This window comes from Lactuca serriola, chromosome 8 (assembly GCF_051521515.1).
Source record: "Lactuca serriola cultivar US96UC23 chromosome 8, Lser_US96UC23_V15, whole genome shotgun sequence".
Classification (NCBI taxonomy): domain Eukaryota; kingdom Viridiplantae; phylum Streptophyta; class Magnoliopsida; order Asterales; family Asteraceae; genus Lactuca; species Lactuca serriola.
The window spans coordinates 21,430,488-21,447,902 of NC_136415.1; the positions used below are offsets into that span (position 1 = coordinate 21,430,488).

Sequence of the window (17,415 nt, forward strand, 5' to 3'; positions counted from 1 at the left end):
CAAATTGCCATCAAAGAGGAAACTAAAATTTCAAGAACCCCTTTTATTCCCAAGACCTTTAAAAGCTCACAATCATCTCATAACCTTTCAGGTGATGAGGAAATAGAAATACAAGCACATGAAACTAATAGATAAGCCATAAGGTGTTTTCCATAGCCTCAAATAGTAAGAAAAATTATAGTTGTTGCAGAGAATACTCCAATTCAAGGACATTTTTCAGCCTCCAAGAGTAGCTTATCTTCTAGCTATAATCATATGTTCATATCCTCAAAAACCACCACTAATGTAACTATTACTAGATTATAGCGCTTCTAGTGTTAAGAATTGGAGTTGTAGCTTTGGCTAATAAGATGCATCTTCTTGTAAGTGATGATTCTACGTACGTAAATGTCGTGTTTTTTTTTTTTTCTTTCTAAAATGATATATAAAAAAATAGACTTTGTTCATTTTAATCAAATTACAGAAAAATTCTTTGTGGTATATTACATTTTCATAAATAATCCAAAGGTAAATGGGTCATTTTAAAAGTATTAACATCTCAAAAGTTAGATTTAACAGCAGAAAATCATGTATAGAAACCACAAGGACGATCGGTACAATGTTTCCTAAAGTTATCTTGAAAATGATACTTTTTAGAAACCAGAGGGACCATTTATGAAATTTTGTCAAATATTTATTTAACTAATTAAAAATATTTGGCAAAGACAATATAATCATTTAAAAAAATAGGTACTAAACACGTAGCTAACCAAATCCACCAGGACCATTTGTGTAATTTACTTTGAATTTTATATTTTATTCGTAATTTAATAAATATTTTACAATGTCAGAAAGCCAGAAGGCCCAGAAACGCCACTTGCCCTTTTGACCAGGAGTAGCATCACAAAAAGCTCTCTATTGGTCTGTAATCGTGATAATCACGCACACCCACCTCTGACATCTCTCCCAAAAGTATCATCGCCACCAACAACCACCGTCCATCGCCACAATGGAAGAAAAAGAACACAAGAAAAACAAGAAAAAGAAGCAAAAACACCACCACTCAAACTCAGATTTCTCATTTAAACCCTCCTCTCATGTCAAAGGTCTCCGTTTCGGCGGCCAATTCATAGTCAAATCCTTCACCATCCGCCGTGCCAGACACCTCGAACTCCTCCGGCTCCTCTCCCTACCACCAATGACCACCCACCACAAACCGTCACCCACTTTCCTCTCCACCGCCGCTTTCCTCCCCTCAACCTTCACCATCTTAGCCCACCATGCTTGGCACACGCTCACCCTCGGCCTCGGCACCAAGAAGTCGAAGGTGGTCCTGTTCGTCTTCGAATCGGAAAACATGAAGGTTGCGGTGGACCGGATGTGGCCGACGGAGATACCGTTAGGGGAAGTGAACCGGAAGCTGATCAAGGGTCTGACCGGTTGTGAAATGGCCCGGTTCAAGTTCAGGAAAGGTTGCATAACCTTTTATGTGTATGCAGTGAGAAAAATTGGGAACAAGGGGTTTTCATGTGGTGATGATCTGAGGGTAATTTTGGAAATTGTGGTGTCTTTGAATGATTTTTTGGATCATACTGCAATGCTTGCTATGCCTAACCAAAGAAGCATTGGCTTTGTTCATCCTGTTGCCATGGCTAATTAGTCATGGCAAAATTACCATTTTACCCTTGTATTTCTTTATTTTATTTATCAGATTTTTTTTATGTCACTGGAATTATTTTGTGTTTTGGTAACACTGTGATTAATTTTTTATGGTAGATCTTCTATTTTTTACATTAGTTTATTGAGAAATTAGTGTCATGTAGTATTGAGTGTTTGACAAACAAGTGAAATAGTCCACCATTGTATTTAAAAAACTTAATACTTATAGTTTAAATTGATGTAAATTTATATATATATATATATATATATATATATATATATATATATATATATATATATATATATATATATATATATATATATATATATATATATATATATATATACACATTACTTTTCTAATAGTTGTCATAATGAAAATCAAACATAATTATTAAGTATGTTAATTCCTTAATTATCTTTTAGATCCATTTTACATTCTTTCTTCTTTATTCCAAGAGTGAACTTAACAAAGAAGCATATAAATAGTTGATGTATTTGCTAAAAAAAAAGTTGTACTATAAGTATCCTCTTATAAGTTGTGCTATAAGTATCCTCTTAACCAAATTTACCCCCTAAATTCAATCTAATCAATTTTTTGACATTTGATTTGATATCATTTTTTTGTTTATATTCCTTTTTTATTTTTTTTACAATGTCCGCCGAATTTATAAATCGATTTTATATAGTTGTTTGAATTTATAATGTCATCCGATTTATAAAATGTTGTTCGAAATTTATAATAATAATAATAATAATATTGTTAAAATATATAATAAAAAATAATTAAAAACGGATTTTATATAACCGCTCGAATTTTATAATGTCGTCCGAATTATAAAATTTTGTTCAAAATTTATAATAATAATAACAACAACAACAATAATAATAATATAAATTAAAAATGAATTAAAAACAAAATACGAAAAAAAAAACAACTAAAGACAAAAAGTCAAATCATGAGGGATGGATATTTAGACCAATGGGTATGAGAGGTAAGTTTCCCTTTTTTTGTGGGTCATACTTCTTTTCCCTCATTTTTTGTGGGTCATACTTCTTTTCCCTCACATTTTTTTCTATCATCTAAAACCCAATGAATGGGTGGAAAGCTCTTCATTCACTTTTTTTTTTTTTTTTTTTAAATAAGCTTTTTTTTTATGATTTATAATTTTTAAATTAATACTAAACATAAAATTTAATTAAAAATAAAAAGCATTTCATTAATTAAAATAAAACTTACATTAAACCTAAAATTTAAAAAACTAGAAAATAAAAAAAACACACACACACACACACACAAACTAAAAACTAAACAAACCAACGACCTACGGAAAATATTTTTTCATAATTTTTTCCCTCTTCTTCATCACGAGATCGAGAACCGGTCCCGAGAGATGTTCGATGTTTTCCATCAAAAACTTCATATCTTCCATTTCTTGTCTCTCCGCCCGCTCTTTTTTCCTTGTTTCTTCTTTTTCTTTGTCGAAAGCTTAATGTTCGGAGAAATTAAGATTATATCGATCAAACGACGATGTTATTTTCCGCATTTCGTCGATGTCCACGTTGAAATCAGATGCACCCGAAGAAGTCCCTTTTCCCTTTCTCTTCACTTTGTCCCTACCCATTGGGTGGACAATTTCTTCTAGCTCGAGTTCGTCATCCTGATTTAAATCTAGACCGACCCGAGCATCGGAGGAGGTTGCGTAACCACTAGAGCCCGTTTTCGTTCGCTTTGATTGTTGGACTCCAAAAACAAAATCTTGCTCGTATTTTTTCCACCCAGGACATCGAACCAATAATTTCCAACAATCGTGCCACTTGAATGGTTTTCCGACTTCTTCAAGGTAAAACTGCAAAGCTTCTTGAAGTATTTGTTCGTCCCCTTGGCTGCTTTTCCGTTGGGTTTTTAGGTTGTTGTACAACCCATTTATTTTTGAAACCCCCTTTGCTATTTCTCGAAACTTCGAATTCATTTGATGTTTCGTACGGTAGTCGTCACATTTTTCTAGCTCCTCTCGAAACCGTTCTAAAATGCGAAACCAAAAATGGTCTCCCAGTTGTACGTTTCCTTGAATCGAATCTTCAGAAATGTCAGCCCAAGATTTGACCAAAACTAGCTCTTCGTGTGGAAGCCATGCGGTCGGCTTTTGTCTTCCTGGTTGTGCGACACCCTCGCATGCTTGTTTTTTCCCTTTACGTCTTTGTGGGGGTGGTGTGGGTTGAGTTTCGGGAACCATCTCTTCTTCTTTCGAGTCATCCAATTCATCCACAAGTTAGCGTTGTTGATGGGTTTGGGTTTGAGTTTGAGTTTGGGTTTGAGGTTGAGGTTGATTTAACGATCGTTGATCCGGAAACACAACAAAGTTTGAAAACATTTGCGGCGAAACATTTGGAACTTGCATCGGATAATATTGTCAACATTTTGGTATTGAAAATTGTTATGGGGATTGAATGGGAGCATCGAGTTGGGGGTGATAAACTCCTTGTGGTGATGAATCGATAGCAAAAATGTTTCGAGAGGGGATGTTTATACTCGAACAATGACTTTTTTTCCTTCGATCGGAAGGTGGGGTTTGATTGTCGGGATTCATTTTTTTTTTGAGAAGAAAGTGGAGAGAGTCGAGAATTTGTGTGAATTTTGTTTCATGGTAAATCGTTGTGTATTTATAGGTATGTAAAAAGGTTAAAAAAACAAAAAACAAAAAAAAATGGATTTAAATCCATTTAGCCGTTACAGCCCAAAAAATTTTTTTTTTTTTTTTTTTTTTTACTGTTGAATATTCAAAAAAAGAAAGAAATAATAAATAACACCCAATCACAGCAGGAGAGAGAACGTAGGAGAGGCTTCCCTCACCACCCTTCCCCGCACCCACGGTGCGGTGTTCCACCTGGCGGAAACCTCCCCGCGACCCTTCCCCGCTCCGTCCGGCCTTATAGAAAATCCTCATAAAAATCGAGTTAAGAAAGCCGAAGTGTTGGTCAATGGATCATCATTAGTAAGTTTTCACTTTTAGAATTAGCAAAATTGGGTAGAGTGAGGATGACATCACATGTTTTTAAAAATTTATATCTATTAAATAATAATTAAAAAAGTATTTTATAATGATTAGTGAAACGATTTAGGATGTGATATATTCAAAAATATTTGGATACTTTTAAAATTTATTCGACGTATTTAATTTATTTTATTTTAGCCAAAATTTCTACTCTATGTATTAAAGATGAAATTTAACGCAAAGAAATGTATTTATATGTAAACATATAAATTGAAATTAATACTTTCAAAAACTAAATATGTAAGAACAAATAAGTTTAACAACTATATTTTTAGTTTAATCAACAAAATAGTTAGGATAAAATATAGAAAACACAACTATTTATCTACTAGTATTCGGAAAAACTTTTATATATTATTTATATGTAGAAAAACCTTTATATTTTTAGTTAATTTTCGCATTAACCAAAATATCCGTTTTTTTAAAAAATTACAGGTTTTTTTGTGACATGACATTTATATTTTTCGTTTTTAAGTTGACATGAAAATAAAAACAAACGATGTTGCCTCTTGTCTAAAGGTAAAACGTGAGAAATATATCATTTACTTAAGCAAAAATAAATGACGTTAGTTTTTTTCTATGTCAACCTAAAAATTGAAAATGTAAGGTTTTTTCTGCATATAAAGTATAAACAAAATGTAAGGGTTTTCTGAATGCTGATAGATAAATGATTATGTTTTTCTGCATTTTGTCCAAATAGTTATGGTGGCAATCCAAAATCATTTATTTTAATTTTTTTTATAAAAGCCGACACACAAGCTTCTAAACTATTGTTAAACTAAATCACTATTACAGACGATACTTGAATATTCAACTACTTGAATGAGAGCACCATGTCAACACAATATACCGTTGGACACACAAGCTTCTAAACTATTATTAACAAAATGTTTGTATAATATCAATATTTGGATCAAAATCATTTCAAAGTACGCATTACTAAACAACATTAAACTCATTAATAATAATCAACAACATTAAAGAATGCAATGCAATTGACATGCACATGCTTATAATCCCAATCTCATTATCAATATTGAAATCTCTCAAGTTGTTTATTTCATTATAACGGGACTCTCATGGCAAGTTTAGAGAGGAAAAATTGGCTACGAAGCACATGTAAAGAAATATCACAAAGCTCATTCCCTACATAGTCTCAAAGAAAACAGTATACTATGTACAAATGAACGACGACACAAATACCACGTGAAGGGATTACAAGACTCAACCAGCACGTGGAAGTTTCACTTGAAACTATTCACAACTTTCGTATGTAGAGGTTTACTTGGACACAATTCACAATCTTACATAATGTCCATATTTGGATATCAAAGGCAATCTCAAGTGTTTGGACCATACAAGTCTCAATTTCCCATCCTAATATTGTTTTATATGATCATGATTAAACTCATTTCAATATGAATAAAATTGTCTCCACTCTCAAAACACATTATGAAACATCATTTCATGAACGCAACACATAATACTTACAATATTCACATATAATAGAAATATGATATCTTATAAAATGAAATTTAGATCATTAAAACATAAAAATAGAATAAGGACATGTATTCTTGGAGTAATAACCACCTTAGCAAGTTGTAGACTAGTTCACTTCTAGTAGTGTTTAAATGACTAAATGTCAACTATACATCAAATTTTAACTAACCACATAACCACTTATTAATTTCTTATTAATATTAAACATTTGGAATCTTATTTTATCTCTTAGATATATAGTCATAAGAAGTGTAATGAAAGTGGTTTGAGGTAATACATATGAAAAGACCAAAAGTCATAATGTCATACCCCCTGCCGAGGCGGCGGAACACGTCGGACTGTACTACTAAGTTCATGGATCATATGTAAACTAAATATATAGCACAAGTACAACAATAAACAAAGTAGAATTTGAATTACATCTTGATGTTTGAATACAAGGTTTTTACAGATAATAATAGTACATGAATTGCCTTAACAGATAGCTAGGCATATAATACAACCGCAAGTAAACTAGGTCACCTATAATCCAATCCATCTTGAATGTTTGTTTAGTGATTTACTGAGAATACATGTAGTTTTGAGGGTCAACACAAGGTTAGTGAGTGTTATAGGTTTTCTGCTAACTTAAGTAATATTTTTAAAAGTCTAAAAAATATTTTCTTTATATGTATAACATGTAACATTCATGTTTTGAAATCGTGTATTGTAAATTATAAAAGAGAATAATATTATGAAATATTATGTGAAATTGAGTGTTGAGTTATAACATATAGTTTTACTAGAAATGAAGTAAAACTATGTTTAGAATCACTCAAAAAATATTGGAAGTCTTATGAGATTCCAATTAAAAGTCAAATAGTGAAATTTAATGAAAATATAAAATTTGGAATAAGTAAAATTTTATTATTGAAAGTTATAGATAATCTCGTTAAAAACATTTAAGCAAAAAGTCATCGAAATCCGAGTTATAATGCAGAAGTTATGACCAATCGAAGATCCGCGACAAAACCAGCACGACGCCGAATGACGTAAAAAGTGAGTTTTTGATAAACTACTTTTTAGTCTTATTAATCTAAATGAAAGTTGTAGTATTTGATAAACCGAGAAGTTCGATAAAAAGAACGCCATTAGTAGTACAACGGTAAAAAGTCTGACGAAAACGGATGTCGGATGAAGAAGTTATGAATTTTTAACGGATTTTCCTGTCCCGGTCTGTTAAAAATAATAATATTAAAAATAAAGTCAAAATTAGCCGACGAAGTCTAAACGAAAGTTGTAGAGCATAATTTTACCTACGCGTGCATATAAAGAACGTCAAAAACGGAGCTCGTATACGAAAATTATGGATTTTAGAAGTTTGGGGCACATTTTCCGAGAATTTCCGCATGGATAAGATCGGCCATGTCACCTCGCATGAACAGTAGCCACGCGTTCGCTGCTGATTCGACCGTAAGGAGGCCCAATCGAAGCATGCCCCGTGTCCAATCTCGCTGAGTCATCCGAATCATGGCAGGTCCAAAGACCGACGCGTGTCTGGTCCGGAGTCCGAAGCGCCAGCTGCCCCCTTCGCATGTCCGAGCCTTGAACGAGCCACCTGGCCCTCGCATCTACTGCCGCGTGCAGCCTTCTCAGCCCTCGGATCCGAACCCTCTCACCCCTATAAATACAAGGCTTGCGAGCCTTCTCGGGTAATTTTGGAAAATTGCCAATTTTGACCCCTTTTTCAATATTTTCACTATTTTGACATCCCATAAAGCCCCGGTATCAATTTTAGCACCCAAAACACATCCCGAAGTTCCCGAGAAGCCCAAAAAATTTATCTTTTCGATTTTGAAGCTCTACCTTCGCAGAGCCCGGTTTTCAATAAATCTTCCGATTTTCAACGAAGAAAGTCATATTTAGAGTCGAAATGTTGTTCAAATTACTATTTTAGCCCCCAGTTATTTCACGGTGAGTTTAATATATAGGAACAATTGTATGTTATGTGTTATATGTGATATGTGCTTTTGAGTGTTATTATTCCGGGTTATTTTCCCGTGTTATTTTTATTTGCTATTTTTAATAGCAAAGAAATACCTTTGGCCATGTGATCAGTGAAAGGACTTAGATTCACGTTGGTACTGGTATGTAGCCTCTGGCCATGTAGAACATGTCTCCGTAAGAGAATGATTTCTATTCTATGATATTGGCAGAAGGTTAGACAGGGCTGAAAGCCTGAAATCTACCAAAATGTTAATCTGAAGTTGTATGTCTTCTGTGCCATTTGGGCCGAAGCTTTGTTGATGTATATCTAGTATGGAAATCGTTATGTCTCATTGATTGTATATCTTTGAATCAAATCAATGATTGATATGAAAAGTTTGACACATGATTCACATATGCCCTTGTTGTTCCTTGTTCCTCTTTGCTTCTGCCATATTGAAGTATATATATATGGCATAACGTTATATTGTATCTATTATTGAACTCACTAAGCGTCACTGCTTACCCTCTCAATGTTTAACAAATTTGCAGGAGATAAATAACCAGTATAGTCATATACTATCGGAAGGTTTAGAATAGTTGTAATATTACTTTTGTGTTTAGGGATCATGTATATATAAATGTATAGTATCCTGGGTAGTTGTGTAATATATAACACTTTGTAATAGTAGGTTTGTATCCAGTCATTTGTAATCTCTTTATCAATGTAAAATATTGCTTTTATGAATATGCAAGTAGCATGTTTTGAAGTAATGATATGTGCATAATTGGTTCATATTAAGTATACATTATTATTCATTTATTAGCCAAATTATTGCATATTATGGACAAAAGGTACTTAAAAGTGTTTAAATTATATTTTCAGTCCAAAGATGAAGCTTGGAAGCGAAAGGAAGCGGGAGAAACAGTTAGAAGATCGAGGATGAAATAAAGAAGAAAAACACTAAAATTAGCACTGACTCGGCGAGTCAGATCGACTAATTGGCGAGTCTAATCGAAGAATCGAGAAGATAATGACTCAGGATCCCAGAGAGTTACCACAATACAGGGAATGTGAGAGGGACTCGACGAGTCGGTTCATATATTTATACATAATTCCTCAGATCGATTGAGAGGAGTTCTGGAACGATTCAGAAGTGCTTTGCTGCGATTGAGAAGCCAGAGAAACCCTAGAAGACGACGAAAGAAGCTAGAATTCAATTCCGGAGAGTAATTGAGGCAAAATTTCATCATTTCACTTATTCTTTTGTTTTATCATTATGGTTAAGCAATTTGACTTTGTTTGTTTGCTGTTATTTACTTCAATTATGAGCTAAAACTTTTAGACTTCTATTTGGGGATACAAAGTTGACAATATGGTTTGATTGATTGGTAGGATTAATTCCAAGTTGGTGAATTTTTGTTATTTTAAGCTTGCTAAAGAACCTTGTGTGTGAATAATAATTAATTTTTTGTTAATAGGAAGATAATTGACTAGCATGAACATCGATTAATTATTAACCTCATATGCTATGTGATCACTATGCTATATGTCTAGGATTAATGAATATGAAACTAGAATTAATAAGAAAATTAAGTAAATCCATGTGCAAGCTTGTAAGATGACCATCAAACAAGAAGTTGATTAAAAGAATAATTTAGTTAACTATTGCAAGTCTAACTTAACCCTAATAATTAATCTAGTGAATTTAATTAAATTAGACAATTGGCCACTGTTTAAGTTAGTTTATTTGCTAAGGATTAGGGTAGTGAATACGAATCTAATCACTTGAATTGGTAACCAACGAAAGAATTAATCCATTGCACCATTACCTTGAAATCAACCATAGAGTCAACCAAGTTGAACTAAACAGAAGTTCCTTTCCAATTATTGAATCTAGTTAAGTCTTTATTTTCTAGTTTTTTAAATTAGTAATAGTTAGTAAGTTTCTAGTCTTGTAAAACTAGAGAAAACCCCTACTTATTAATTAACTTAGATAAAATTAGTTTTTAGTTTTAATTTGTCGTTCCCTATGATCGATACCCTGCTTATTTAGCTATACCACAATTGATAGGTTCACTGCCTTTTGTGTGTTATTTGATAATTAAAGTAGGTTTAAAACTAAGTGAGTTTGCACACACCAAGTTTTTGGCGCCGTTGCCGGGGAACGGTTCTAAAATTAATATTAAATTCTAGTTTAATCGATCCTTTGTGTGGGATTTATCTTACACAAAGTTATTTAAAAAGTAATTCAGTAAGTAGAATTAGTTTCAATAAAATTCTGTTTTTAGGATAACTAGAAAATTTTTCAGTTTTTTGCCTTGAACTCGCCGAGTGCATTCGAGCAGACTCGGCGAGTACATCGCTGTTTCAGTTTTAATTTTTTATTTCGTTTTTGTTCTTTTTACGCATTTTGTTTCTTTTGTTTTCTTTGTTTATAGTTGTTTCATGACCCGAGGAGCCGATACACCTTTGGTCCCCCCTCTTGAAGACCCAGAATCCGCGCTAAGGAAGAGCAAGGGCGAAGCCATTGGAGAATCCGCATCTTCAAAGAACTCACCACTCAAAAACTTAAAGTCCGTTTTCAGCAAGAAAAAGAGCAGCAAATCAGGAGCATCCAGTGCCTCATTGACAATTGAAGAGCCAATTCAAGAAGATATCGAGTACGAGACCGAGGAAGAAGAAGAGCATACTTACGAGCACGAAACCGATTCCGAAGAAGAGTTAGCTATCACAATGGATAACATTGATGAAATCCCCATGGGGGAATGGAAGAAAAGGATGCGTGATGACACCGGGCCGGGACTTGTGCAACCCGCAATTCCCGCGACCGCTACTTTCGAACTAAAAGGCCATATTCTCGCCCAACTCAAGGAGATTCCTTTTTACGGGAAGGATCATGAAGACGCTTATAAGCACTTGGACGAAGTGAATGATGTGGCCGATTACTTCAACGTACCGAATGTTCCACGCGAGACCCAGCTTCTTCGCATGCTTCCTGTCACATTTAAAGGAGCTGCAAAAGATTGGTTAAAGTCACTTCCTCCCGGATCGGTAACCACATGGGCCAAGATGAAAGAATAGTTCATAGACCATTTTTGCCCGCCCTCCAAGATAGCCAAGCTGAAGAAAGACATTGCAAACTTCGAGCAACAACCCGGAGAATCTCTTTATGAAGCTTGGGAGAGGTACAAGAGCCTACTTAGAAATTGCCCACACCATGACCTTAATAGCCAACAAGAGGTCTCCATCTTCTATGATGGAGTCAATGTCACCACAAGGCAATTGCTTGATTCTCAAGGCCCGCTCACAAAGAAGGCGCCCCCGGTAATTAAAGAATTAATTGAAGAATTCTCTAAGCACTCTAGAGAATACCACAATCCGAGAAACGAAATAAGTCGGGGGGTAGTGAACGCAGCAAATGATAGCATGGCGGCGGTGATAGCTAAGCTTGATAGTATAGATTAAAGAATGACAAAAATGGATCAAACAATCCATGCTATTAGGGTAGGATGCGACAATTGTAGAGGGCCCCATCTCACAAAGGATTGTGATTTGGATGAGAATGGAAATAAGAGAGCTCAAGTCTTCTATTCAAGTGGTGATCGATATGATGAAAATTGGCGGAAACCTAAGAAGGAATGGCTACCATACGAAGAGTATAAGAAGGCAAAGGAGGAGAAATACAAGCAGAAGGAGAGGGAACTATACCAAAAGGAAGAACCGGTAGAAAAGAAAGCCGATCTAGAAGAGTTATTCACTAGATTTATAGCCGCGCCCGAAAAAAGACACAGTGATCACGATGCTGCCATACACGAGACCAAAAACATGCTAAGGAATCAGCAAGCATCAATTCTCAACATTGAGAAACAGTTGGGGCAGCTTGCGCATCAAGTGAATGATAGAAGACCGGGTCAACTTCCAAGTAACACCGAACCCAATCCAAGAATGGAGAATGTAAGTGTAATAACCTCCAACAGTGAAGAAACAATTACAGAAGCACTGAGGATCTCCAAGAAGAAGGCAGAAAAGATAGAAGAATCGGACCCAGAAAAACCCGATCCGACTCGCCGAGTCACTCCATCGGACTCGACGAGTCCATGCGTAAATGAGAAAACTGTCAGTTCTTTGAAGCCTTATAATCCCCCTCTGCCATACCCAATCAAAGCCATGCCTGCAGAAAAAGTAGAAGCATACAGAACCTTCATGAAGCATGTTAATGCTTTACAAGTTAATGTGCCATTTGTGGAAACAATGCTCCAAACACCTAAGTACTTCAACTTGCTTAAGGGCCTTTTTGCTGCTAGGAAAGATTTGGATGAAGTCGCGGAAATATTGATGAATGAGCTACCTGAAAAGGAGGGTGATCCAGGAAATATTGTAATTCCGTGCCAATTTGGTAATGAAGCTTTCACCCGAGCATTAGCTGATTCGGGGGCAAGCATCAATCTGATGCCTTTGTCATACTGTAAGAAGTTGAATTTACCAGAACCAAGGCCGGTGAATATGAAGATCCATTTGGCGGACAAGACGATAATTCATCAACAAGGCGTTTCTGAGGATCTCCTTATAAAAGTTGACAAGTTTATTTTCCCAGTAGACTTCGTGGTAGTTGATATGGAAGAAGACCCCGAAATTCCAATTATTTTGGGGAGATCATTCTTGAACACCGCGTGTGCTCTAATTGATATATGTGAGTCTACATTGACCTTAAGGGTGGGCGATGAATCTGTAATGTTTAAAGCTATTCCAGAAGCCAAGCAAGGAGAAGAAAAGAATGAAGACATCTCATTTATCCAATTGGATGATGAGATATTACAAAAAGAGCTTGAACTTTTGCTAAAAGAAGATCCGAGCAAGTTTTTGATACACTCTGAAGAAGATGGAGATGGTAACAAGGACTTGGAGGAGTTAGAAAAGCTACTAGAAGGAGCCAACTCAGAAAGCACCCAAGAATTACTAGAACCCGATCCGACTCGCCGAGTCACTTTAATGGACTCGACGAGTCCAGTCGAATTTGACGAAGACTTGGCCGACTTAGATCTGTTTGTTACTAGTTCTTCACATACCTTGGATTTAGATAGTATTCATGATTCTTTAGAAGAACAAACAGCAGAAGGAGGAATGGGAATGAAAGTTCAATACGCCGATGTAGCATGTCTTGATACGATTCGGTTTGAAGATGGGTTGAGCACAGGAAAGGATGAAGAGACAAAGGAAAGGAGGGTAGAAGCTGATCAATCATTCACTACTAAACCTAAAGCACGAACCATCACGAAATATGAAGTAATTAAAATTAAAGAGAAGGAAGTGCAAGAGAAGGTGAAAAAGAATGGGGTAAAGAAGAAAAAGAGGAAAAGGGAAGCCGAAGCAACTGAGGATGATGCTGTGAAAAAGAGAAGAGATGCATTGAAAAGGGCTTACAAGAAGAAGATTCACGCTTACAAGACCAAGTACAAACCACAAAAGACTAGGCGTGCGTTCCCGATGCTTGAGGATGACGAGACGTAGACGGGAAGGAGTCCAGCTAACGACTCCTTAAAAAGAAGCGCTTGGCAGGAGGCAACCCGTTATTTAGAGTTTGCTTTCTTTTACTTTTTAGTTTTGTTTGAAATTTTTCTTTCATTTTTAGATTGTTAATTCTCCAATTCGTCGGGCATGTCTGCTTGAGAGTGTGCATGGGCTAAGTGTAGGGTGAAATGATTTTTTTTAGATAAATGAAAATTTTTTATGAATTTTGCAAAAGACTCGCCAACTCTCACCACGACTCGACGAGTGTATATGGATTATAGAAGAAGTTTGACATCGCGACCAGACTCGCCGAGTTTGACCCCGAATCGACGAGTCGGTATTATTTACAGAAAAAAATAATTTTGAAATTACTTTTACAACCGGTAACTAGGGTTTTAACCTTAAGAATCAGTTTCTTTTCACACAACACTCGCCGTGCGCCTCTCTCTCAACTTTCTCTCAAGCATTCATCTTTGTTCTTTAAGTTTTCTTCAAATCTTTCAAGTTTCATCACAAAAGAAATCATGTTCGAAAGGGGGCAAAGTTCCAGTGGCCACCAAGGGGATTTTCCTTGGTTAATTTTCCCACAAATGCGAGTCCGCTTCAACATTGCGGAAGTGGAAGAAGAAGTTGGTTGACATCAAGAAGAAGGAGATCTATGTGCCCAACCGGATAGATTGGGATTGGTTGCAGAGTGTTCACTATGAGGAGGAGTTAGCTCCTTATCTTGTAAAGGAGTTTCACCATGAAGGCGAAACAATGATTTGTGACGGGTGGAGCCGGGTCTTCCGTATTCAAGAGCTGGTTTATTTGGAGCTTTGTTTGGAGTTTTTCTCCACGGTATCTTTCACCGGGGGAGTGGATGTTTATCACCCGTCAAGCTTTAGTTTCTGCCTCGGGGGAGAATTTCGTCAATGCTCTGTGATGGATCTTGCCTATCGATTAGGGGTTTATGATCAGCCCTTAGTCTAAACACCCATATTTCGGGCCTTTTTGGCACAAACCCATATGGTGTTTCCTGAAGGAGTCACGAGCACGGGCTGGTGGAATACAATTGGTAACAAGGTCTATATTCCGAAGTCGGCATAGGAAGGGAGCATTCTATCCCCAACACACCGCCTCATCCATCGTCTCATTTCATCCACCATCAACCAAAGGAAAGATGATGACAAGGTGTCTAACCTTGATGTCTTCTATTTGTGGAGCATTATTACACCCGGCGTTTTTTGCAACATTCCTTGGTGTCTAGCTTCATATCTCTCGGAGGGTGCGGTCAAGGATCGCAAAACTTCTCGAATCAACGGTGGGATGTTTGTCACCCGGTTAGCCAACTCATTCGGGTTGATGAACTGCGGTGCATGGAACTTCATGACGATGATCCCTACACCTCCCTTCAATCCAATTCTTTTCCGGAGAGCAAGGATTATTGAAGACTATGGTGGTGGCCATTATGCCATCCCGAATGATGATTCGGTGGTTGGTCCCGAAGCACCGGGGAGGAGGGTTAGATCGAGGAGAGAGCGGGATGTTGAGGAAGAGCCGTCGGTGATTCCGGTTGAGAATGAAGAAGTACCAATGGATTGGTACAATGTGGAGATGAGGCGGCTACAAGACCAAATGGCGCGGAGCTTGAATTTTAGCAACCAATCACATATACGACTTTTCGACCACTTTAACATTCCACACATTGATGGTGGTAACTTTCCATACATTCCATCATGGGAAGAGGTGATAAGTGCTAGAAGAAGTGGTGCGGGAGGAAGTGGAGCAGGGCAAGATGATGATGATGATGAGGAGGATTGAGTTCTTTGCATTTTTATTGAACAATTTTCAATCTTTTTATTTTTGTGTTTGTTTTTATTTGGTTTGTTGAATGTTTTTTAAAACTTGTTTTTGATGTTTATTTGATGTTTGAATGCTTTGACAATTTTCAGAATTGAATTAGGAGTGCTAGCTTCAAAAGGGTTAGAATCATAGAATCAAAGTGAGAAAGAGAGTCAAGAAAGAAGGAGCGTTAGAGTTAAAGTATTGAGTCCGGTCCTTAGAGATGTTGGCAAGGGAGTCTAGAAGTGAATAGAAAGTATAGAGAGTTTATTGGAAGCTGGATCAAATGCAGAATGCTAATATTTTCATTCAGTGACCAACTCGTCGAGTGCATTAAACTGACTCGACGAGTCGCCCTTAATTCTCAAAAATCCGAAGATTTCCCGAAGTAACTCGACGAGTCTGATATATACTCGACGAGTCGTTTGGTTTCATGTCGAAGGGACTGCTGATTTGATGCTGATTAAAGTACCACTTGACTATCTATTCTTTCCATATTAATTCCTGAAGATTTTACACTGTTTTTCCGAGTATTTGGAGCGACCCACACGAGATTTGACACCCAAGGCATGGATGAGCTGTTCCCATGTCTAAAGTCAATTGAATTGGAGCTGGAAAGGAAGTGATCAATCTATCGACTGCTATCCCAGGGGAGTTTGTTCCAATTCCCTCTTTATTTTCTTTTTATGTTTTTATCATGCATAATATGCAATGAGGGCATTGCATAAAATAAGTGTGGGGTAGGGGGTTGGTCACATAAAATAGAAAATTTAGAGTCTTAATTTAGGCTAAATTTTAAAATTTTGTATACCAAAAGTATTACTTAGGATTTAATTTAGAAAATTTTGGTAAAAATGATAATTAGGATTCCATGTTAGAATTGTGTTGATAATTGCATGATAACCCAAATGTTTAGTTGGCTTCCTTATTCCAGTGAAATCATGAGACAAAAACACGACCCTGCTCAGCCCGAGGGATGCAATATGTTTAGCAGCCTAAACCTGAAATGTATCCAGGAAGATTGTCATCGTTAGCCAATAAAGGTTGAGATTGAGCGCTCCTGCTTAAGCATGTAGGTTTTGAGTGAAAAAAAGTGAAATACATAGAAAAAAAAGAGAATTACAAGAAAAGTTGTAAGAATTTTGGAGCAATCAAAGTGAAGATCAAAAGATCAAAATTCTGAAGATTCAAAAAGTTGAAGATACCAAAAATCAATAAAGGTGGTGAATTCAAAGAGATCAAAGATCAAATTATTAAAGGAAGTGAAGAATTCAAAAGAGCTCCATAGTGGTATCGAAAAAGTTGTAATTCTAGATTATGTATGCTTGGGTTGCTCAATTAAAAACACCTTGAGGGTAAGAGGTTTTCTGCGGATGGATTCGGAGGGTTGCATAAAATGAGCATAGTTCGTGGTGAGTGGGCAAGTGTTTATGAGGATTGTGAGTATTTGGAGTATGGGAGGTCTTTAGGAAAAAATTTAGACACAAATGCATGCGTTGCGATTGTAACGCCCGTAGATCAGGGCTAGTCAATTTAGAGACGATAAGCGTCAAAAATGACTTTTTGATAGAAGATTATTTAGGATGAATAATCCTAACTAAGTTGTAGTATATGTTACAAGGTTTCCGTGCATATAAAGAACTCCAAAATCCGAGTTATAACGAAGAAGTTATGACTTGTTGAAGTTTCGCGACAGAACCGGCACAACGCTGAATGACGTAAAAAGTGAATTTACGTTACAGTGATATTTAGCCTTAGCGATCTAAAAGAGAATCGAAGATCTCGTTGTTAGTAGCGAAACGACGAAAAGTTAGGCAAGAACGGACGTCAAACGAAGAAGTTATGAATTTATAACGAAATTTTCTGTCCCGGCCTATTAAAAATAAATAATAAAAATAAAAGTCAAAATTAGCCGAC

General features: G+C 36.2%; 1 protein-coding gene and 1 non-coding gene across 2 annotated transcripts; one reads left to right on the forward strand and one right to left on the reverse strand.

Annotated features, from left to right (window-relative positions):
- Window positions 1-837: 837 nt before the first annotated feature.
- On the forward strand, window positions 838-1,770 carry LOC145071346 (uncharacterized). Its single transcript, XM_079018250.1, has one exon. It carries the CDS (start codon window positions 989-991, stop codon window positions 1,637-1,639), a length of 651 nt encoding a protein of 216 aa, XP_078874376.1. The 5' UTR covers window positions 838-988; the 3' UTR covers window positions 1,640-1,770.
- Window positions 1,771-11,283: 9,513 nt separating this feature from the next.
- LOC145071639 (small nucleolar RNA R71) lies at window positions 11,284-11,390 on the reverse strand. Its single transcript, XR_013690646.1, has one exon. It is a non-coding gene; the product is annotated as a small nucleolar RNA R71 (small nucleolar RNA).
- Between the last annotated feature and the right edge of the window lie 6,025 nt (window positions 11,391-17,415).